At 45.4% G+C, this 25,323-nt stretch overlaps 1 protein-coding gene across 1 annotated transcript; it reads left to right on the plus strand.

Annotated features, from left to right (window-relative positions):
- Positions 1–132: 132 nt before the first annotated feature.
- On the plus strand, positions 133–20,262 carry syt12 (synaptotagmin XII). Its single transcript, XM_030365758.1, has 8 exons — positions 133–613; positions 8,605–8,665; positions 9,295–9,488; positions 10,702–11,121; positions 14,809–15,024; positions 15,655–15,775; positions 16,644–16,777; positions 17,848–20,262. The coding sequence occupies exons 2-8, from the start codon at positions 8,620–8,622 to the stop codon at positions 18,019–18,021; spliced, it is 1,305 nt and encodes a 434-aa protein (XP_030221618.1). The 5' UTR covers positions 133–613; positions 8,605–8,619; the 3' UTR covers positions 18,022–20,262.
- Positions 20,263–25,323: the final 5,061 nt, after the last annotated feature.

The following is a 25,323-nucleotide window of genomic DNA, read 5'->3' on the forward strand; positions in this document are numbered from 1 at the left end:
CACACACACACACACACACACACACACACACACACACACACACACACACACACACACACACACACACACACACACACACACACACACACACACACACACACACACTCTCTCTCTCTCTCTCTGTAGTCTTTACATTATCCCCCCTTGTATCTCCACGGGCGACCGTCGCGTAAGACAGCACCGCTCGATTAACATCACACGAGGCTTTGTAGCGCTGTGGTGGCCCGGGCTCAGCGTATCGCCATCAAGTGTAGAAGTTCCACTGCAGGGGTGTGACTTCTGCAGTCAGGGGAGCTGCGTCTCTCATGGAAATGCTACACACAGCGTTTTCCACAGCCCACTAACGCAGGCGGACACATATTCCTGTTCACGTATAGAAGTCCTCACCGTTTATCCCCGTTTTGCCGTGTATCGCGCATGCACGCCGCGGGATAAGAACAGCACGGCTCGCCGTGGACGCGTCCCGCCGGATCGAGCAACATCAGCACCAGCTTCAGCATCAGCACAAGCAGCACCTGTGCGTCCGTTGATGGGGACGAGAGACGCGTGAAGAAGGGAAGAGCGGTGGAGTGGGTTCCCCCCCTTCCCCATTGCACCAAAAGAAAACTCTGGGGTAAGGATGGCTTGTTCACTTTTGCTGTTGAATGAAAATACATTGGGAGTCCCGTTTTGAATGCCGTTGGCCTAAATATGCCTTCACTGTGTAATTCCAGCACTAGGCTACTATCAATGCATTAGGAGCGAGACAATTGGTGGACTTCACCTCTCACGGCCGTTGGCTTTTAGATGGACATAAAAAAGGACACAGTTCAGCACCGAGCCATTCGCCTGGCCAGTAAATGCCATGCATATTCTGGGGATAGAGATTTGGACGTAATGTCCTCTCTCACAGACCGTTAAGAAATAGAAGTGGATTTAAAGTACGAATTTGGTTTTCCTAATCGGTGTGATGCGCGTCACTACTACGGTTAGACCATCCTATCGGAGGCGCTTTAGTTTTGAATGTGGGACATTGGGGAATAGTAGGCTATAGTCAAGTGGTAGGAGCCGCTCTTCAAGCTCCACCGTCGGCGTTGAGTGGCGACCCAAGCGTCCGAGGACCAGTGTTGCCAGATTGGGCGGGAAATCTGGCCCAATCTAGCAACACTGCCGAAGACCTGTGGCCTACCGAGCATCTGGTTCCCCGGACGTAGGCACGGTGGGTTTATCATCATCCTATATACCTTTGCCGCAAAAGAACCTCTTCATATGCCCAGACCCTTCAGAATAGCTCGTTGGCTGTGAAGAAGGCATAGGGTTGGGGTTTCGGGGCTAACCCTTTTAATTATTACATTTGCATCACACTACTTTCTCGTTGAATGGGATAGAGCAGCCACATGGAGGATTATGCAACAGCCAGAGCACGTGTTGTTCCCGTCTGCTCCGGACGGTCACACCACACAACTAGGTCTGAGGGTCCCACTGCGTTCTGTCTGGAGACACCGCGTTTAGTTGCATCGTTGTTAAAATAAGTTTTTTTCCGATTTAGATGCAGTTATTTCTTCTGAGTAAATCTACTTGGTGGGTCACGACTCTGCTGATTTTAACGCTCTATTAACTGAACCCATCACACGCACAGACGGTCCAAGGGAAGCCCAGAGCAACGACAACACGAAAGTCCGCCGTTTCAAATGAATTACAATGCCAACGTATAGGCAACGAGGCCTCTCCCTGATACATTACACTCTGCTGCCTTTCCATTTTTGCGCCAGCTAAGTAGTAGCCTACTCCTCCATCTAGTCTACACTCTGGGTGTTATGTGGTATTATCTTGGTGATATAACTGTGATATATCTAGACGTATGCTTGTTTTGTCCAAGACCCTAACAGAATAAACTATATATGTTGAAATATGATCTGCTTTGCGATTCAATTTCAACACGCGCAATCATCGAAGTCATCTCTCTCTCTCGCTCTCGCTCTCGCTCTCGCTCTCTCGCTCTCTGGGAATGCCCCCAGCTTCCCTGCAACCATATTATGTTGCAATGTAACTTCCAACACCAACGTAATTTGATAGTTTGGTAAAAGCCATGGGATTCTGGCCTATAACTGTGTGATTACTGTAATGCTGCATGGACGTGTAAGGACACTACCGTTGTATTTATTGCAACATTTTGCACTTCCACATCCTAATTTCTGTGTCGTTAGGTTAGAGACCAAAGAAAAATGGTCAGTCACTGTAAAAGAGATACAAGGCAACTGGGCTCCAGTGTAAAACCTACTTCAATAATTGACAGTTGTAATAGATGATGCTTTCCTCCATCCGGCCCACATGGTGGAAACATAAGTCCAGGGCGCGTCATGTTGCTTCAGCCCCTGAATGATGAAGATGGTTGGACTGCAAAGGGCTGGGTTCTCCACTCGGTGTTCGACCCACACGCAGCTCTCCGATGGCACATGCTCATCGACATCAATAGCCCTGACATGTTGCTTGATGACTCCGCTGGGTCCCCCCCCCCCCCCCCCCGTTCGACCAATGAGCCGAATCATAACCTGCTGCTTCAGCGGAAACGTAGGAAATGGATGGTGCATGGACGAATGGACGGATAGTTGGATGGATGGGCGAAAGAACGTATGGAGAGTGGAGTGGAACGGTAGAGGGATGAATGGTGAGTTGGATTGATGGATGGATGAATGAATAGGTGGATGGATGGAGAGGTGAATCGATCAGAACATTAGCAGAGTGGAGAGAGAGAGAGAGAGAGAGAGAGAGAGAGAGAGAGAGAGAGAGAGAGAGAGAGAGAGAGAGAGAGAGAGAGAGGGGGGGAGAGAGGGGGGGGGAGAGAGAGAGAGAGGGGGGGGGGAGAGAGAGAGAGGGGGAGGGAGGGAGGGAGAGGGAGAGAGATGTTTAATTTAATTGTGAGTCATTGGGTGGGATTAAAAGCGAACTTGATTTATCAGTCAGTCCAACATTCGAAGCCAAAGAGAGAGAGAAGGGCTGTCTGTGATCACACATCAACCCTCCCCCCCCCCACCCCCAAACCCCTCGCTCCCTCCCACTCCCTGCCTGTCTGTTTGTCTCCTCTGCTCTTTCCTCCATTCCAATCTCCTTCTTCTCCCGCTGTTTCTCCATCCACCCACTCTGCCTCCAGCTCGGTTCCGCCCCTACTCCATCCCCCCAGCCATTGGGGCTGTGGTAATAAATTCTGGTGGCCATTACTATTGATCAGAGCTGCTTGGGTGTACCGGAGCCATAAAGGAGCATCTCATATGATCCTCGTTTTGATCTCACTGGCTAGCAGCCTTCCAAGAATTGGTCTACTTTTCACTTCTTGGACTCTTTCTTTCTCACTTGTGCATACACACACACACACACACACACACACACACACACACACACATACACACTATGTTTATACATCAAAATACTTTTACCAGAATTTATACACATTTTTATGCATGAAAGTAAAGCGCTCCTTTCACTAACACAACCATTGGGCCTATACATAGTTAATCTATTCTACAAAATAACGATAACATATTAATATTAATCGAATCAAATAGATTTTTCATTTAAACCAAGTAATCTAAGTAACATCTCCTTCACAATGTCAGCAAAGTAGGTTTAGTTCACTGACATGCTAGGCTAGCCTTATGCTGGATAAACCATAGACGATTAATCAAATTTAGAAAATGTGACGGACCACTCACCTTGCGATAGATTTAGATACATTCAGTGTTGGCACACACACCACACTAACCATTCCCCAATAAACCAGTACAGATTCTCAACACCGGAAGTCTTTACAATCTCTCACGATCACTCTACAATCCTTTCCTCCATATTGGAAGACCACCTCACTAAAGCTTTTACCATCGCCATGGCTTTTGTTATGATTACTTGATGAATTCATGGTATTTCGTTAAGTCAGCATGGCTCCTGATTGGCTATCGTCTTTCCCAGGTGACAATCAATTGCCTGTGTACTTGGCTGTCGTCAGGGTTCCCCCCACACTAAAGGACATCGTCGTATTTAACTTGTTTAATATTTAATCTAACCACACCCCACACCACAGCACTTTGCTGACCAGAGTCGGAAGGGGAAAATCGGGCACAAACTCGGGCTAATTACCCTGTACGTTGTGTCGATACTCTCCCTGGTGGTTTTAAAGGATGTCAATGAAAAATAATCAATGTTTCCAGGCATGCATCGTTCAAGAGCCAAATACACTCCTGGAGAAGATCTCTGCCTCTACACTGCCAGCTATGAGCTGTTCTCTACATTCATCTGTCTTTCTACCAAAAAATATATTTTTTGAACAAAATTCTTAACAAATAGCAGTTGCAGTAATGGGGTTGCTAGAAAGATTAATAAATGTCGGTCTTGTATCTCTCTCTTTCGGTCTCTCGCTCTCGCCGTCTCTCTTTCTCTCTCTCTTTCTGGTTGTGGCCCGAGCTCTTTCTCTCTCTCTTTCTCTCGCTCGCTCTCGCTCGCTCGCTCTCCTCTCAAAGCTGGGCTCTCTTAATCGATATCTCTCCCTCTCACACATGAACTTGTTTTCTGTTGTCTTCTCCTATCGAAAGAAACACAGGCAGACACAATCTTTATCCTCCATCTTACACACTCACACGTACACACACTCCAGCTGTCTCTCCCCCCTTCACAGGCAGTGTGTAGACTGAGGCTGTGTCTCTGCAGGTGGTCTGGACCTAAGCAGACATATCCACAGTACCTCTCTGTGTCACCATGGAGAACGGGCGTGCTGCTAATTCCTTGGGAGGAAATTGAGGAAGAGGGAGGGAGAGAGAGAGAATGAGAGCGAGGATAGGTGACTATTTGCCAACAGTTCAGTGCCAACCCAATACTTCTAAAATGCTGAATAAAGATCTTTAAATTGAGAAAGGCAAGTGGTCCCAGCAAGCTAAAATACATTTTCACTCATTTATTTTCTTAATTTATGCTTTTCATTAGCCTACAAGCATAAAAGTAGAAACAATGAGAGTTGAGATCTGAAATCTTACTTCATCTCCCATGGATTTGCTGGATAGGGGTAGGATAGTTGAGTTGTTACGTTGCCTATCTGCCTTCAATGGAAGTTATGGGTTTCAGTACAACGAGAATGTAACACAGGAGTTGTACAGGCAAGAGAATAGAACCACACCATGGTGGTAAGAATAGAATAAAGTAAAACAATGAGGAGCTGACCCTAGACTTCTTCACTGGATCTCTGTAAGAGTTAATGACTGAACATGTCTGCCATGAATATACATTTGTAAACATTGTTTATATTTTCAAAATGTGAAAATAATAAATTATGCCAAAATGCGTCTCATAACAGTACTGCCTTGGCTCAATCAACATCAGTGTTTTTAGCTCTGCTTAAACCACTCTCTTAGTAAGTGTGTGTGCGTGATAACTGTTGGTTGTGTTGTGATGGCAAAGTCATCCCGGGATTATTGTCTGTAAATAGGATCTTTATTATGGCATCTCCTCCTCGGTTTCACCTTCATGACTCAAACCATCTGGAAAATGAATAAATAAATGATAAACTGAGATGAACAAACATTTGGCTTGTCGATCTTTGTTCATCCCCACAGGCTTTCCTGGTTTTAAGGCTGTGGATATGAAGTGAGTGGACAACAGTGTAACTCTTTAATGACGTGGTTAACAGTGTACTTGTTAAGCCTTGTATAAGTACTGCTATTACCTTATATTAGTAGTGCGTCATCGTCCATGGCGGTGTATTACTGCATTTCGCTGTGCAGTGAGTCATGTTTCAAACATGAGTCAGGCTGAGAGAACTTGTTGCATAACAATAACGCCAGAACGCCACTTGTGTTTGAATTTGCGTCTGTAGTGGGAACGGTTGACTTTATTGATCTAAAATGAGATGAGACGTACTTTATTCCTCCCAGATTAAATCTGAGTGACACAGCAGCAGAAGAGAAACATCATTAGTGCTGCAGCTCGCTGCCACCGTCTCCTACTCTACAATCACAAAAGGAATATTAAAACTTCTTTCAAACTATACTGATCCCTTAACCTTTCTATTATGTAGTAGGTTCACTCGTTACCCAATTATATCCATGACGTTTCATCTTTTTGGGCCCCATAAATTCGACACAGCCATCAGAACGCAAAGATGTATGTGCTGTATCTTCTGTGCCGATATTGAGGTTAAAATATATAAAGATGAGTCCTGTGTTGATAGTTATTATAGTACACCTGTGAATTATTGTTTGTTTTGTGTTATAGTTATATTCGGACAGTGTTAGTGTTTACTCATTCAGATCTTAACAACTATACGCATGAAGGGCCAAACTAGTCTTCTGGGTCCAGCAACCTTTCAAGTGTTCCTTGAGGTACCATGATGCACTTGTCATCAGTGCTACACTTTGCAGCAAAGTGATGTTATTTACTGTTCTTTTGCGATAACATTCATTGCAGGCATACTTTATATAATTAAGGGTACGCCTACATTCCACAGCCATGACGCAGATCGCTGGGTTTGAGATGATCGGAGGTGTTGTTTTTAATGCTTTGCAGTACTTTTCAGTGCCTCACGATGATGGCTGGCAGTGCATCGCAGAGCCTCTATTTCTACTCTATTTTCATCGAATCACTGGAAATGTGATGTCCATCGCAACTTTTTCCCTCTGTATTTTTGTGATATTTTGCAACATGTGCAAGAAAATGAAGCTCATGGGAACTTTCCATGAGTGGTAAGATCTGCACCTGACAACGCTGCGAAATCGATACGCAGCTTCCAGAAGATTCACCGAAGGCGGTGGTTGGCCTGTTTGCAAATCCGGACGACGTAATGGGGCCAAGCCCTGAGGAGGGGAAAACGTTTTCTTGAGTACATTTCCTTACGGAAGTGAGTTCTGCTGATCAAAACCAAAGTGTTATTGGCTGGGAGCTTTAGGGGAGAGGGCCTGGGCTGAGCTGGACATAGGTGAGGAGGGGAGGAGGTGAGGAGGTGAGGAGGTGAGGAGGTGAGGAATTCCCACCGTCCCTCCCTCTCCCTCCCTCCCTCCCTCCCTCCCTCCCTCCCTCCCTCCCTCCCTCCCTTCTCCTCTTCCCTTCCTCCCTCTCTCCCTCCCTCCTCCCTCTCCCTCCCTTCTCCTCTTCCCTTCCTCCCTCTCTCCCTCCCTCCTCCCTCTCCCTCCTTCCCTTCTCCTCTTCCCTCACTCCCTCTCTCCCTACCTCCTCCCTCCCTCCCTCCCTCCCTCCCTTCTCCTCCTTTACTCCCTCTCTCCCTACCTCCTTCCTCTCCTTCCTCCCCCTCCTTCCTCCCCCCCCCCCCCCCTTCTCCTCCTCCCTCAATCTCTCTGAGGAACCGGCATGCTCTCCTAACAGCACATCAGCAGTAGAACCACCCCCACCACCCACCGCCAACACCACCGCCACCATCACCCCCTGCACTGCACCAGCTCTTTTAATTGGTCTAGGTCTCTGCAAAAGGGCTCAGCAGGATTGCAATACCCCCAATCCACTCACCCCCCCCCAACCCCCCAGGCTCCACCACAGACCCCCCCCCCCCCCCTCCTCCCACCACCACCACCACTGCCACATCCATGGAGCCGTCCTCCTATAGATACATGGATGTGGCGAGGGAAAGGGGTGAACGTTACGCTAACGGCAAGGCCAGAACTTCTCGCCTCACCACATCCAAGCGCCACGGAAAGATTCCCGTCAGAACAAAGAGGGTTCGACTAGGGCGGTAGGGAGAGAAGGGGTTTGTGGGGAAGGTGGAGGGGAATGGTATGAGTCACAGAAACTAATGCGGCGACGCTTCTCTCCTGGTCTCTGGCGGAGGAGAGAGAAAGGGACGTCAGAAAGTGTTGTTTTCCGAAGCCTGCCGCTGCTATTTTTAACGGACAGGGTTTTTTTTTTCTTCCTCTTCCTTCTCCCGTCTAACGTTGTTAGCCAAACAGACCATCAGTGGCTGTGTGGAGACGCTAGGACCACAGCATCGGCCCTGGCTCCTCTGGCTCGTGTGCAGCGGACATCCCACTGTTCGACCCCGTAGAGCCGCTCTCTCCACCCACGGCCTTGTCTGATTTCGCTGTCCCGTAGACAATAGCAAAATAATACTTTTTTTTATTTTGTGGAAATAATTCCAGTGTTCAGGGTACATTCAGTAGGCTATGTGCGTGATCTGGAACATTATTGTATCAAGTGACTTCTACTAGTCAAAATAAAATAGGCTATTTAAGGACGATTTGTGTAAAGTAAGTGTGAAAGGGATTGTGGTTTAATAACCACTGACTATATTTGGATTCATTGTGAAGAGGACGGCTTAATACTTCACACACAAGGCTGTTCTTACTAGAACTGCCCTAGTTGTGTTTTGTTCTGTGCGATTCACACTGCAGTCTTGGCCAGACAGATGCACATTTTGAATTTTGCCTTGATGTTGTTACCCTGTTGCAATAAACATTAATCTATTAAAAAATATTTCTGCATACTTATACCTATACCTATTTAGACATTAAACAGATCTGTGTGTGTGTGTGTGTGTGTGTGTGTGTGTGTGTGTGTGTGTGTGTGTGTGTGTGTGTGTGTGTGTGTGTGTGTGTGTGTGTGTGTGTGTGTGTGTGTGTGTGTGTGTGCGCTTCACAGGCCTGCTGCTGAACCATGTCCTCTGCTCAGAGTGAGGATTCTTCAGGGTACCGTCTGAGTGGTGAGTGAGGCTGACGTTGTCATGACGATGCCTGTCACTGGCTTTTGCTATACCTCATCACTGAACACGCATCTCAGCTGAACGCCCCAGTGCTGCAGCCTGTGTGTGTGCGTATTGAAAAGTGGAGTATCAAAGGGACAACATATATACCTTCTGGTATATATGTATACCAAAAAAGAAAACTAGCCCCCAAGATGGCTTTCCCTCAGGTCAAGGATGGCGCAGATGAACTCGCTCATTTATTACCCATGGCTTTAAGAAATACTTTAGGTACGGCATTACATTCCATCCTTGTAGAAAACTAATTGGAAGCATCTTTGTTTAATTCAAAAAGGGAATGAGGTTCCTGCTGAGACTGTGGTCTTTATGGCCATTAGGGAAAAATATGTATAATCATGATAATATGCCGTGACATGTTCCAGTATTTTCCATTTGACGTGACACTTCTATGTTAATAAACTGTAACTACATACCTCTTTGTTAATCTATCTCTATAGAACTATGCAATCAAAAAATAATGAATAACCCAGTGTGCTATGGTGTCCGTCATGGACTTCTGTTCAATGAACCCTCTTCTGCACGGTCCCACTGCATTGACCTCTGTGTCTGTGTGTGTGTTTGACCTCCAGTGGTGCGGAACCCCCCAGGATGGGAGGTGGGACTTTACCTGGTGGGATTCCTGATCCTACTGGCAGTGGCGGGCCTGAACATCTGGAAGCTCTGGAAGTCGGGAACGTTTCCCACCCCTTCTCCCTTCCCCAACTTTGACTACCGGTACCTCCAGGAGAAATATGGAAACTCCTTCTCGGAAGTGCGGCAGAAGGTACCGTGAAGCGATCTCTTGATGATCCTTTTGCGATCGTCTCCATCCAAAGCCCAAAGTGATTGGTCCAAAGGGCAACTGCTTTAGCAGCAGGTGTGATGCTGGTGGCTCATTAGAAGTTGTTTCAGAATCGATCCACTGGTCAATCCTATATCTGGGTGGGCAGGCAGTGCCACTTGCGATGTCACATGTGGATGGATTTTGAAACCGCTTGTACTAATGGCGGGGAAATAGGGCCCCTTCAAAAATCATTCACTTACCTCGCCATGGGAAAATGCATCCTTCTAGTAATGCATTAGCTTGGCTCTCATTTCATCATTGATCACTATTGTTTAATGATTTCATAGGACACGGTTACAGCTTTGAAACTCTGATCCGTTTCGAGGGACTAATCACAGATTTTTTCCTTGTGTTGAATATAAAAATGTACCAAAGTTAAATATAATAGTTGGTAGGAAGGGGCTCAAAAAAAAATGTATTTGGTTATTATTGTCGCTAAATTGAGGACTTAGACATTAGACGTTATGTTTATTTCGGATGCAGCAGTTTTTAAATGTTATAGCAAAACTTCTGGTAAGAGACGGCACAGAGCCTGGTACTAAACCAACAACTGTGAGGGCCGGAGTGAGGCCTTGTGAAGAAAACCAATTTGCGCAAGTGGATAAAGGGTTCAAAGGTGATTTTAAGAAGTGTATTTTCTACAGTGCCCAGTCCACACTGTCGGTTTGATTCCTATACAGACCCTTTCTTTACAGTTTACTTCTGCTAGCCAAGTATGTGTTTGCCAATAACGCACTTATAGATCCCCTCCTACAGCGACATGATTGGTCGACAGAAGTATGAAGCGAAATTAAGTGAAACGACCCATTCAATCAGAACTAAGCCATCAGGCTTAGATATGAATCTAAAGGCTGTTTTGTGAGACTAGGCCCATGTTAATCAATTAATTAATGTGTGGATGAAATGTTGGGAAACTTTCAGTTGAGTGATTACCTCCAAGATGACCGCTAGTCTCAGAGGGGGGATACAGTCAAACAGATGAAATACTACAATTTGTCAGCATTCAGTCAATTCGTATGTGAGGTAATTAGCTGATTAAATTGCAAGTCTTGTTACGGGCTGTCTGCACTCAGGTGGGGAAAACAAGTCAATATCATTAATCATAACACATAATATCATTAATCCCCCCCCCCCCTCTTCCCCCTCCCTGCAGAGAGTGGCGGCCAACAACCACCGCCGCACCTCCACCGCCTCCAGCCGCAAGCCCAGCCTGGCGGCGGGCGAGGCCCTGGACGTCCTGCGGGAGCTGGGCCCCCTGGAGCTGGTGAGCCGGGAGCTGGACCCGGCGGGCGCGGCGGCCCACCTCAACCGCTCGGTGTCCACCGACTCGCTGAGCTCCATCTCGTCCGTCGCCAACAACTTCGGCCACGACTACACGGTGGGGCAGCTGGAGGTGACGCTGGAGTTCGAGCCGTCGCGCCACCCCCACACCCACCTGGGCCACGGCACGGGGCTGCTGCACGTGGCCCTGCACCAGGGCAAGGACCTGCTGGAGCGGGAGGAGGGGGACTTCCCCGGCTGCTTCGTCAGGGTGTCCCTGGGAGCCGAGGAGTTCCACGTGGGCGTCACCAAGGTGATGGACTGTGTGTGTGTGCTTGACAAGTGTGTGTGTGTGTCTGCTTGTCAAAGTGTGTGTGTGGGTGTTTGTCAAAGTGTGTGTGTGTGTGTGTGTTTGGCAAAGTGTGTGTGGTTGTCGAAGTGTGTGTGTGTGTGTGTGTGTGTGTGTGTGTGTGTGTGTGTGTGTGTGTGTGTGTGTGTGTGTGTGTGTGTGTTTGTCAAAGTGTGTGTGTGTGTGTGTGTGTGTGTGTGTGTGTGTGTGTGTGTGTGTGTGTGTGTTTGTCAAAGTGTGTGTGTGTGTGTGTGTGTGTTTGTGTGTATGTGTGTATTCAAAGAGTGTATGCCTTGAAGAACTGAAAACACTAATATAATCAACTTGACCCACGTTGATCGTCTGCTTAAAGCCATGACGTTTAGTCGTATGTGTTTGTTATCTCACGACAGTTTGTAAGTGTGTTTGTGGACATTGAACACGATCGCATCCAGTCACTGCACCAATACCGCCCCAGTCCAGATGCAGTCTAAATGAGCTGTCGCACGGAGTGTTTAAACCATCACAGTGATGGCTGTCATTGTGGACCCAGGCCAGCTGAGCACCGGATTTGGCTCGATTTCATTGCAATTAAGGTATTAGTTGGGCACAAACACAAGGCCTTAGGACGCCTAGCTCGGTTACAGTGTGTGTGTGTGTGTGTGTGTGTGTGTGTGTGTGACTGTGGGGGGGTGGAATCATTTAAGTTGTGCTTAAGTGATGGGCGCACTTAACTTGTTCCCATGCAGTGATAAATCACACCGATGAGGGGGTTGATCCTGTAGCTCCAGATGCTACCTCTCTGCTCCATTATATTCCAAAGGCTGAGTCGGCTTTTTCTACTTTCCTATTGTTTCCTCTCCGTTCAGCAGAACGGGGACGACCTCACATCCCCGAGCAGTAGTCAGCGAGCAGATTGGCTCACACAGTGTATAGCTATGCATGTTTTTTGAAACCGATCGCTTGACGAAGAAGTACGCCATGAGCCTATATAGCGACTCGGGCTAGATTGCAAGCTACAGTATGCTCCGTCTCATTCCTATTCTCTCTTTCAACCCACTTCCCATGTGCGTCTCCACATTGTCCTGTCCAGAAAGGCACAAGGCCTATAAAAGCCCGTTCACCACACGCTAACCAGATTAGGGACTACAATTGGAGAGGGCCCGGGGACGAGACGAAGGGACACTGCGGTATCGGCTCCATCTGCCACGCTGGCTCCGTCCTCACCGCCTGCTGGACGCACTCAACCCCATGATCAGGCTTCGGGCTCACGCTCTCATTCCAAAGCCCCGTGCCGCTCTCGGCAAGCCTTGCGTAGGGGCCTGCGCTACACCACAATACACCTCCGTGCTGTCCGGGTGTCAGGAGTGGAGTGTGTTCACGTTGTGCTATTATTCCCATTGTTGTAGTTATCGCGGCGCTGAAGCGGTGTGGTGTTAATAAAGGCGGGAGGCGCCGCAGCGCAGGCGAGATTGGTTTTCCCGTGTGACGTGCAAACGGGGGGAGGGGGGGGGGGTTCGAGGGCGTGGAAGGCGGGAGGAATGGCTGACATCTGTTCCCCTGCGCAACACGCAACCAACAGAGAGCCAGCCGACGCACTGGCCCACGCTCGGGCCCTGCTTTCCCTGCGAGGGGCTCATCTTTTTCTCACTTTCTATCTCTCTCTCTCGTTCTCTCTCTGTGGCGTTCTCTCTCTCTCATTCTCTCTCGCTCATTCTCTCTCTCGTTCTGTCGCACTGTGTCGTTCTCTCTCTCATTCTCTCTATGTGTCGTTCTCTCTCCCTCATTCTCTCTCGCTCGTTTTCTCTCTCGTTCTGTCTCTCTGTGTCGATTCCTCTCTCGTTCTCTCTCTGTGTCGTTCTCTCGCTCATTTTCTCACTCTCATTTTCTCTCTCGTTCTGACTCTGTGTCGTCCTCTTTCTCATTCTCTCTATGTGTCGTTCTCTCTCTCATTCTCTCTCTCAATTTCTCTCTCGTTCTGTCTGTGTGTGTCGTTCTTTCTCTCATTCTCTCTATGTGTCGTTCTCTCTCGCTCATTCTCTCTCGCTTATTTTCTCTCTTGTTTTGTCTCTCTGTGTCTTTCTCTCTGTGTCGTTCTATGTCTCTCGTTCTCTCTCTCGTATTATATCTCCCTCTTGTTCTGTGTTTCTGTCTCTCTTTCTTGTTCGCTTTCGCTTTCTCTCTCTCTCTTACTCTCTTACTCTCACTCTCTCACGCACTCTCTCTTGATTTATCAGTCTTATGTCTTTATTGCTCTATCCGTTTTGCCTTCTTTCTCTACCCATTTCTCTCTTGTTCTCTTGCTCCATCTCTTGCTCTCTATCTTTCTATCCCTCTTTCTTTCTCCCCCCCATATTTATCTTGCTCTCTCTCGCCCGCGCTCTCTCTCTCGCTCGCTCACTGTACGTCAGCTTTCTATCCCTCTTTTCCCCAGTGATGAACTTTGAGATCATGGCTCCTCAGTAGTAACCATTTCTTTGAGCGTCTTGTGACGCAGAAACTTCTCTGTTTTCTGATGCTGTTTGGCCCGCTAAAATCCTTCCAAGGTTATGGACAAGGCCGCTGTGCTGCCGAATCCAAATTCACTCTGAGAAACAACATGCTCTCTTTGCATTTCCCACACAACATGCCGTGTAATTATCCCACGGCATAGTCAAATATGTTTTGCATTAGAGTGGATGATACCAAAAAGCCTGGGTGACTCAAGTTTGTAGGTTGATCAAATGAAACTAAAGATGAACCACTAGCAGGGATTGCTCAGCCCAGTAGCGTGCTGGCCACACAGGCCTTATCTCCGGTCGTGACTCGTGACCCAGGTGTCCTTGCCGTTCACTGTTGCACTGTGTAGCTAAATGTTGCTGTCTCTACTCAGACATTTCATACAGACCGCTTTCACATTTCACGGGTCGGCTGTGGCGAACCTGTCTAATTATAATCGAGTCGCAGTGTGTTTTTCCGTCCGATTCCTTGTCAAATCCATTGGAAACCATTTCTTCTTCAAAGTGTGAACATTTAATCACCACTATAAAAAGGTTTCTCTTTGTCATTCATTTTGATGAGCAGAAGGCCAGCGCTGGCTGTTGCCTTGGACCCTACCTATTCTTAAATCTACCTCGCCTGCCAAGAATCTAGATCATCGGCTAGGAGTCTACCCTCTGACTGCTTGATTAAGAGGATGCATTATGCAGGTTCTACAGTGCATGTATTACACTCACTAGCACACACACACACACACACACACACACACACACACACACACACACACACACACACACACACACACACACACCCCTAGAACTACAAACACAGAGCCCTTTTCGCGACTACACCACCAGACCAAGTCGTTTCTACAAGTCGTTTCTCCTGGGTTCACCACTAGGAGAGCCTGAGAAAGAAATATCTTCCACAGTATCTTCTGAAATCTCTTCCACGTCTTTATATTCACTTTAGTATCTTCAACTCATCATTTCATTTTGCTGGCAAGGGGTCCTGGGTTCAATCCCCAATGGACACAGAGTGCTCACCGGTATCTTTTGTGCAAGATGCTTAACCCCTTCAAGACCTGACCTCAATTCATCAGAGGTTGCTTCTGATGTTCAAGCACCTGCTTAAAAGACTGAATGGGAATCAGAATCCCTGCCTCATTGTTATGCATCTTAATTGATTTTTCAGGTCCAGGCCAATGCCTTCACTGTGCTGTTTGACGAGCGCTTCTCAATCCCCCTGGACGTGGCCACCCTGGAGGAGATCAGTCTGCGCTTTGCATGCTTCGGTATCGACACCGAGGAGCGCAACATCAGCGCTGGGCTAGCCGAGCTAAAGCTCTCGGACCTGGACCTGACCGTCAGACCCTTCAACGCCTGGCTCTACCTCCAGGACGTCAATAAGGTGCCCCACAATCACCTAGCTTAGCTTAGCTTAGCCTAGCGCATGCAATACCAGTTGGTCCTGGCCTTCAGACCCTTCAACGCCTGGCTCAACCTCCGAGGACGTCAGCAAAGTGCTACACAATCACTTAGCTTAGCCTAGCCTAGCTCTTGGACCTGGACCTGGGTCGATGTCCAGGATGTCAATAACTTGCCACACAATCACCTAATGTGGCCTAGCGTAGCATTGTAATAAATGCAATATAATGCTGACCATCTGACTCTATAACTCCTGACTCGACCTCCAGAATTTCAATGAAGTGCCACATAGTCAATTAGGTTACCATGGCATGCGCTACCAGTTTGACCTGGCAGCCAGACTTTCAGCACTGGGCTCTACCTTAAGGGTTTTAACAAGGTGACCCACAATAACCTGAATAAATGAATGTGCCTCTTTTGTTTTTTTTATTCAATTGCATAGCATGCTCTACCAGTTCCATAGAATAGCAGTACGTGTCAAAGCATAACAGTATAAACTTTTTTTCAAAGACCGTTTCTCACAAACTTAACATACAATACTGCAACTCAGTGCTTTGGGCTTGAGGACCAGGTTGATTTTGTGTCTTTTGCATGGTTTCTTCCCCCCCTGTAGGCTGTGGATGCAGTGGGAGAGATCCTTCTGTCTCTCAGCTATCTGCCCACTGCAGAGCGTCTCACCGTGGTAGTAGCCAAGGCAAAAAACTTGGTGTGGACCAACGGCAGGACCACTGCAGGTAGGACAGCTATTCGTGCTAGCGTACTTTGGCTTTCCAGTCAAGTCTGTTCACGTTTGAGAGTTCGGAAACCAGTTAAAACACATGTTTGTCCGTCTGGCAGTCTGGCTTTTTTTCTCTGTCTGATTGGCCATTTTTTATCTCTGTTTTTGCTTGGCCACTTTGAACTTTAGTTTTTTCCAACTCTCTCACTCAGTGTCGCTTGATTTCTTGTTTTTCTACCGCTAAATGTTTTTGAGGTCATGCTCTTTGTTTTGCTTGCAATGCTTATTTTTCTCTTCAAACTCCTGTGCCCTACCCCTGCGCTAAAACACACACTCACCAAAAACAAATGTACAAGACAACAAGGTCTCTTCGTGAATAGACTCAGAATAATTGAACTACCTAGCGCCTTAAGACCTCTCCACTCACTCCCTGAGCCACTGAGTAAACCTCTGAGATTATTTGTGTAGAGCTGTGTTTGTCTAAATTATTACTGTGTGTGTGTGTGTGTGTGTGTGTGTGTGTGTGTGTGTGTGTGTGTGTGTGTGTGTGTGTGTGTGTGTGTGTGTGTGTGTGTGTGTGTGTGTGTGTGTGTGTGGGAGTGTGTGCAGTGCACACCCAGCCAAAGACGAGCTCACCTGTGTGGATTTTCCAGAGCTTATCCCGTTCCATCCCGTATTTGTCTAAATTATAACTGGGGGAATGTACACACACATTCACGTGGGTGTGTGTCCAGGCACCAGCATGTGTGTGCAGGCCTTCATGCATGAGTGTTGTGTGTGTGTGTGTGTGTGTGCACACCCAGCCAAAGACGAGCTCACCTGTGTGGATGTTCTAGAGCTAATCCTGTTCCACCTATCTCCGTGTGCCTGCCTCCGGTCCTCAGACCCCTTTGTCAAGGTGTACCTCCTGCAGGACGGCCGGAAGATCAGCAAGAAGAAGACGTCCACCAAGCGGGATGACAACAACCCCATCTTCAACGAAGCCATGATCTTCTCCGTCCCCTCCCTGGTCCTACAGGTGACTCAACCCCAGTCCCTTAATCTTGGGTCCATAGGTTCGACAATGCTGTAGCCAATCTACAGGGGGCAGACTGCACAGAGCCTGCGCCCTGTGCAGTGGGAATGGCTACGCATGGTTTCCTGTTTTGTCACAGAGATATTCGTTCGGAATATGCGAGAGAATCTCATTCAAGTGTTGTGGTCGGTGTACAGTGGTCAGTGTACACTCTGTCTAAGGAGGTCTATGGGGTCCGGAACTGGACATTTTAGCGTTAGCTTGTCTGCCCACCGGCTACAGGAAAAGTTTTGTTAGTTTGTGTGCTTTGGATGCCACATTTGAATTAGAACTCCAATACTATCAGTTCGGCAGCACTCTGGTGATAGCACTGCAATCGTTGCATACCACATTTGCAATCGTAGCTTGTGCCAACAGGTCCCGTTAACTCTTCTAAAGTTCCCAGGCTTTGTGAGGTATTAATATGTAAACTTTTTGACTGAGTTTATTGTTCACTTTCCAGACGATGTTCAGTTGTTTCCAGTTGAGACCCATTAGGTGTATTGCTTGCCTGCAGTTCCCCGCCCCTAGGAACATGATTGGTCAAAACCCATTTGAATCAAAAGATTGTGAAATGCCCTGGTCACACAGGTTCGAGCTTGTCTGCCATCAGGCCGTAGATGTTGATCTAAAGTCTGATTCATGAGACTGTTGTTAAAGACTTGTCGATTTATTATACATGATAATAAATTATGTATATTTTATTATTATACATAATATTAAATTATACAGAGCAGAGGTTTGCAGGTTTGTGTGTGTTCTGTGGCTATCGAAGCGTCTCTGCTGTGCAGCTAAAGATGATATTGGGGTAGAAATGGCACAAACCCTTCACAGAAAGAAAAACTACAATGTTCTGTAGTACTCAGTTACATATTCACAATCTGAACCAGAATTGTAGCTTCACACATGCAAAGGACTTGACCACAGCATGCTAATGATTTAAGATAGAGTACAGCTGGGTTTCGATTGACAAAGACGTGGATGCCCAGTACCTTGAAGTGCACAAACGTCACCCAGGTGTTTCCTCTATACAGGAGCTGTCCTTGAGGGTGACGGTAGCAGAGAACACAGAAGACGGCAGGGGAGAAAATGTCGGCCACGTCATCATTGGCCCAGAGGCCAGCGGCATGGGCATCACCCACTGGAACCAGATGCTGGCCACGCTGAGGAAGCCTGTGTCCATGTGGCACCCAATACGCAGGATCTAAGCAAACTCTGGCCTTCAGAAGACCCAATTCATCGCCAGTCCTAAGTCCTCATAAACCCTATGCTGTTGAGGCCCCAGGCCCTATGTCCTCCCAAGTCTCTCAGTCTTCACAAACATTAGGTCTTCAGAAGCCCAAAGGCCTCACATGCTCCAAGCCCTTACTTGTTCTAAGTATTCACATGCCCTGAGTCTTCACAAGCCCTGGGTCCTTGCAATCCCAAAGTCCTCACAAGCCATCCCAAGTTCTAAGTCATTTCAAGCCCCCAATCCTACAAACCTCAAATGACCTGAAGTGTTTTCAGTGCTTTTTTAAACAAACCATTTTGATTCCTCTCCTTCATTCTGTTACTTGGCTTGGTGCTGTGGCTTTAAGAGTTTACTTTTTTGAGGGATATTATGAAATTGTAATAGGACAACAGAAAACCAACAGCAACACATAAAGGTAAACAGCGCCTTCCGATTCCAGATACAAAGGACATATCTAACAAAATAGTGTGTTCTTGAATTGATTACACTCATCGGTCCATTATATACCTACAATCTTTCAATAACTTGTCAGGATCTGCAGAGTGTTGTGTGTATGTGGCTTGATGTTTCTAAAGGTCAGCCCTGGGCTTGTTGTTCACACCAGGACATTGTTTCTTGCTTAAGAAGATTATTGCTTATGTTTAAGTTAGCAATGTGACCCATCCAGGTCTGTTTCTCCTCCCTACCTCCGTACTTAGGTCTCGGTATCTTTGATTCCTCTCCTCCTACTCCTCACTTCAAAGGGGTTGTGGATCGGTATACCCTTTCGGGGATTTGAGACTACTCTTTCAAAGAACTCAAAAGAAACATTGATAGTTGAATGTGTTTATTTTTCCTTCCTCTTTCCCGAAGTCAAAATAGCTATGACCTTGAAGTGACTTTGGATTAAACAAGGAACCCAATGTGCTGTTATAAATTTCCGTGAGTTTGATCTATGTTTTTATTAAGCTGTATAGAGAATGAACCGAAAGATTGAACAAAAGGATTGAACTGACTTATTTTCAGGAAACCAAGTGTCTCATTGGACTGGTCCAGTTGATTGCTCAAGTTAAATTCATTAAGACTTTTAAAATCAAGGTGGGGATAGCGCTGTTGGATTGCTTGGTCATTCCTTGATTGTAAGAGCGACAAATTGTGTGCGTTTTGATATGTTCCATATATTGTGCTTTTAAAAAAAATCCAGGTAGTTTTATCCAGGTAACAATAAATTGTAATTTGTAGCACTTGTTACAGGGTGGCCAAATCAACATATTCAGCATATATAGGCATATATCACAATTCATTTGTTTATTTGTAGCATAACTTATGCAATACAGGCAGCAGCGTGTATTTACATATGATTTGTACGTAACAATGTAAATAGGGTTTTATAATTTGTGTTTTTTATTATATTGATTGTACTTTATTTGCTATAATTTTTTGTCATCATATTGAGCTATTTTGTTGTGACAACAAATATATTCATATACATTTTAAAGGAATTATAACATCAGTGAAAATAAAATGATTCATTTAGCAACTAACAAGCATTACCTTTGGAACCCTGTAAAATGAGCTTGAGGTGTCTTTTTACCACATGCTATTTTGGCGGACGCTTTTATCCAATCCATCTGACAGTACCTTGGCGCATACATGCTTATCACAGTGGTGCCAGTGGGAATCTGACCCTGAACCTGCAGTGCTGGTGTATGTTGTTCAGTTGAGCTTGACTGCACCATTGTTTTGGAGGAATTTTATTTAAGAAAAATACACACCACTTTTTTTTACCCTTCTATTCTACAAATACTATGATAGTAAGACACTCTGGTCTCCTTCAAATAGCTCAATGTCATCGTTTTTTTGAAATAGCATTGTGCAGAAGTACCGTTTAGTTTTGTTTTATACAATGCAATGTATTACAATGTACAACTACAATGAACAGCGTATAGTGACTGCGACTTCCACTGGCCTAAGCCTTCAGTGGAGCCTTCGTCACTTCACCTATATCCACTTTCAAATTATAACCATCATTGTGGTCCCGATGCCCATATTTGCCACTGTGCCAAATACTGAAGCAATATGTTAATTTACATTCAGCATTTGCAATTGATGAACAAAACGGTACTCTATATTTGATCGTGCATGAAGCTATTTAGCACTGGATGTGAATGTGCCTCAAAAGTTAAATAGTTGTATTGTGTGAACGCTGTTTGAAATAAAAGCAATGCAACAGTAACAGCCGACTGTTTCATGATCTATACTAAAAACCAAAAAATAAATACTTTCCTCCGACGTTTTAGAAAACTATTTTGTAGCTGTGGGACCGGAACTCTTTTACCAGTCAGAGCCATGGGTCTTCTGATACTGGCCACCACTACCACCATGTGGTCTTTAGACAAACTTAGACTTTTATATCCAGATATGTCTGAATTGTGTCAAATAAAACACACAGCTGAAAGTCCAACTCCTTTTCGGATTCAGAACTTCAGTCAAATTCACACTTAATAATGTGTTAGGCTATAAAGTTATTGCGGCATATCAGAGACTAAATCATGTTGAGCTACCCACATGCAAGCTGGTCCATGAAGATAACTCGTCCATGGCCAAGTATTGACTCATGTTATTTTCAGCCTGGCCCCATGCGAAAGTACTTCATAAAATGGTGACAGAACGCTAATTCAGGACAGCATTTCAGGAGTTACAAACATTTTTGGCCATTTCACAGTTTAGTAGACTCAGGGATGCATACAAGTATTAAACCAATACTGGTCCTTGAAATCATTCTGAAGAGTGAATTTGACAAAGTCCTGAATCCAAATATGGAGCTGTGTATTACTTTTTCTTACTTCAGGCCAGTCTCAAATATTTTTAATATCAGCCTCAACTCCGGTGCATATTGAATGCCTACTAGGATGTATGATAATTGGCTGCTATGACCCGAGGTCATATTGAGAGTTTTTTTTTAAAAGACCTCCATGTGTTCACGTTAAGCGAATGCTAGCTTGTTGATTTGTTTGTGTTTGAGTTGATTGGGTGACCGGTTAATTGATGTGTGTGTTTAATTGGCGGGAGTGATCCCTACCGATTGGCTTGCAAGGTGGCAGCTAAAAGAGCAGCAGGTAAAAAAGAAAGCTAGTGGACCCTTGGCAAACTTTTCCTGTTCATCTGCAATGGTTGTGTATTCATATGAGTGTGTCTTCGGCTTTGCTGCGTTAAATAAATGCAAAATAATTAGGCTACTTGTAGGCCTATTAGGAATTATTTGTTGGAATCGGAGTAGCCAAGGGACGCCATACACGTATCTTGCCTTTTCTCCTAGTCCGACAGTAACAGTGGAAATAGTTATTAAACCCCTGAAGATCTGCTCTATGTTGCATTATTATCCACTGTTTTTAAATCAACAACCATTTTGGGGTAGTCTTGAAATCAATTGGTTTTACCCTATTTTCATACGTCAGACATAGTCGTCATATTACTGACCCTAAAGGATCCGTCCTTTAAAAACCGGTCTGAAAACACCTGTTCAAATACGGTTTTAGGAATAATAGGCCTATTGACGGTTAAAATAAAGAAAAGGTTTGTTGTGAGGTAGGCTACGTAGACCGGGCCGATCTAATTCGCAAGTTATCATGGTTTATTATGCCATAGGCTCATGTGGTAGGCTAGTATGATTTAATAATCGGTACAAGGAAGTTGTACCCGGTTCTAGTGATTTGCATTTGCTTCTATGCAGTGGTGTAGTCTATTTTATTGTAGTGGGTATACTGTGATGATTCCCTCCCAGCCTCGTACAAACCCGTCCGACCGGTACGTGTACGTGTGTGGCGCTTATGGGGTGTCGCACCACACTCACCCACGCAGGGGTCTACAACCCGCTGATTTAAGAGTATAACGATTATCAACAATCATGGAAAGAACCAGGTTTAATAACAGTATGAACAAATATTACACAAAAATTACAAGTCGTCCTTTGTATATCTATAGTAGCAATAGCACATGCTAAACAAGGACAAAATCTACTCAAAATAATTGAATGAACTGTTTACATCCATGGCTAACCAGTGCATGAGAAGGAGATGACAGGAGACTAATGTTTCACTCTTTCAATTGCTCTAATTTGAGCTCTTACTGTTGTTATCTAACATACCATACAGTAATTGAATTGTGTAAAAGTGTGAAATTACTGCACCTTAAAAATGACCATGAATTAGCTATACTCTCATTTGCATAGTGATTAACATTATGAATTTCAATTGTGTATACCAACTGTATGTTGGCTGACATTTACCTATAACCTTTTTTCCCTCCACTCTAACCAAGGATGCCTGTTTTTAAATTCCCTAGCCTGACACCCGGTCTGAAAGGCTGGCCAGGGGTTCTCATCTAAAAGTAACAAGGAGATATAAAGTGGGATTAAAACATTGTCTTCTGTTGACTACTTATTATGTGGTTTACACATTAATACGGGAGGACTGGACACACACACACACACACACGCACACACACGCACGCCCACACACGCGAGAAGGAGGGGCTTGGCCTGCCAACTAACGTGCAAGGATGCAGGGTATGGCAAGCCGAGTGTGCCACAATTCGACTTCAATTAAACGCGTTCTGAAACGCCAGCACGCGTGCCCAGAACGCGTTTTGGTTTTCCAGAACGCGTTCCGGCGTTTCAGCGCGCGCGCCCAGCGTTTCAGCGCGCGCGCTCAGAACGCGTTTTGGCATTTCAGCGCGCGCGCCAAGAACGCGTTCCGGCATTTCTGCGCGCGCGCTCAGAACGCATATTAGCATATTAACAGCACGCGTGCTGTTAATATGCTAATGCGTTCCTCCCCTCAATTTTCTCAGCCAATAGATTTGAGCCGTTTTCACCCAATCATATGCTAGGGCAAACACACAGACAACATCAGTCGAGACCAGAGCTCTTCTTTCGCGAATCTTTTCTGTTGTGTCGTTCTTAAAGTCGAAAGATGTTAAGATGTTTCAAATTAGGTGGTTAATGTGGAGGTGGTGAACACTACAAGTACATACACTTTGACTATACACTATCTAAGCTACTTGACCGAACATTGTGTATGGTAAGTGCCGTGGCAACTATGATAACATAATTAAAAAATACTTTTATTTATAGCGTATTGTTTATTACATTTATTTATTACAGCATTACATGAGTCAGCTTATTCGTCTTCTGAGTACAATAAAAACAATAAAAGAGTTCAGAAGTTAGAGTTAAAATTCCATTAGAAGTAAATAAGTCCGTCTGAAGTATTAACATGCAGTTGCAGGTTTTAGCCTGTACGTGGTAGTAGCCTATAAGACGAGGTATAATTCACTTCATCAGTTGGAATGAGACAGATAGAAAAAACTATATATATATAGAATATATAAAATGTAATAGAAAAAATACAATAATAGTGTACTTTATTAAGCCGTTGTGGAAATTCTTTCTCTACATTTAACCTATCTGGTACTACTACACCCAGAGCAGCATGTGGCCACACAGGTACAACTGACAGAGAAGACCACACTGTTATACAAGTCAAAAACCAGTCAAGGAGAAAAAAGCTGCAGCCAGCCCTGTGTAACAACAGGCCGGAGCAGCAAGCAGAGCCAGAGAGCAGCATGCTCAGCAAGAGGCTTTAAAGTCTGCCCAATTAGGCCTTCCTTTGATTCAGTACCTGCCCATCCGGACAGCTCTATCTGCAGGCTTGGGGGAAAGAGACAGACCAAAATATACACAGCCTGTTGGAGAGAGACTGACAGACTTGAAATGCTTATTATTAATAATCATCATAATGTTACTATTACCGTAGTCTCAATAAGGGACATCAAGTCCCCACCAAGTCCATCACCTCTGTAAATAGAAACTTAAAGCTTAAAAATACTTCAGTTCTGAACAATGGAGAAGAATAGGAGAAACTACAGATTCATCTGACTCCATTAAGAACAGTTACGAATAAACTTAAATGTAACCAGGTAAACCAAATTAAACGAATCACAACCAGATATATATTTAAAAACACACACACACACACACACACTCCCGCAGAGGCCAATAGAGAAGAGACAATATCAAGGACTTCAGGGTCAGTTTTTCAAAAGTAATGTGATTTATACAAATCTGGTCTTTGTCTCAAGCTAGGGCACTGCCCATCCATCCAGCTGACTTGTGATTGGTCAACTGATGTGTGACTAAGGTGTGAAGTTCATCTTTACACATTGTACATAATACATAGGCCACAACTATGCATATGCGTAAGATTACCATAAAACCATAAATCAGACTGCTGTCCACATTACAAGGATTAACTCAAGTCAAGTAGCTTAGATAGTGTATAGTCAAAGTGTATGTACTTGTAGTGTTCACCACCTCCACATTAACCACCTAATTTGAAACATCTTAACATCTTTCGACTTTAAGAACGACACAACAGAAAAGATTCGCGAAAGAAGAGCTCTGGTCTCGACTGATGTTGTCTGTGTGTTTGCCCTAGCATATGATTAGGTGAAAACGGCTCAAATCTATTGGCTGAGAAAATTGAGGGGAGGAGCGCATTAGCATATTAACAGCACGCGTGCTGTTAATATGCTAATATGCGTTCTGAGCGCGCGCGCAGAAATGCCGGAACGCGTTCTTGGCGCGCGCGCTGAAATGCCAGAACGCGTTCTGGGCGCGCGCGCTGAAACGCTGGGCGCGCGCGCTGAAACGCCGGAACGCGTTCTGGGCGCGCGTTTAATTGAAGTCGAATTGTGGCACACTCGGCTTGCCATAGCAGGGGCAGCTTCGCGCTTCGTAACAGAGACAGGGCAGAGCGCGAGCGCGCAGCGGGAATTTTATGAATGGTGAATGTAGGAGATAACTTCCCCTGCGTAAAGTATTTTATTGCAGTTATACCCAACCGATATTTCCGAAAAATAAACACAGAAGTGAAAGATCTGTCACAAGACGATTGATACGTATCCGTGCACATCTTTAAGTGGGTATACGCAAATCCTGGTGCGTTCCTAGTGGGTATACGGCGTATACCTGCGTATCACGTAGACTACACCACTGCTTCTATGTCTGCCTACTGTTGTCTATTGTTTTGGGAAAGCATATAAAATACCGTAATACAAATGTAGCGGCAACTTTTCTTTCTCGAATCAAGCCACAAGATTGGTCAAAGATTAACAAATATCAAGCGAAGGAAAGTTGAACGCCCTTTTCACCAAGAATTTCAGCGGGTCTATCAGATTTCAGTTTATTAATAAAACTAAAGTCTGATTTTGAGACTGTAGCGATCCCCCGACAGCC

The sequence above is a fragment of the Gadus morhua genome, chromosome 9, assembly GCF_902167405.1.
Source record: "Gadus morhua chromosome 9, gadMor3.0, whole genome shotgun sequence".
Classification (NCBI taxonomy): domain Eukaryota; kingdom Metazoa; phylum Chordata; class Actinopteri; order Gadiformes; family Gadidae; genus Gadus; species Gadus morhua.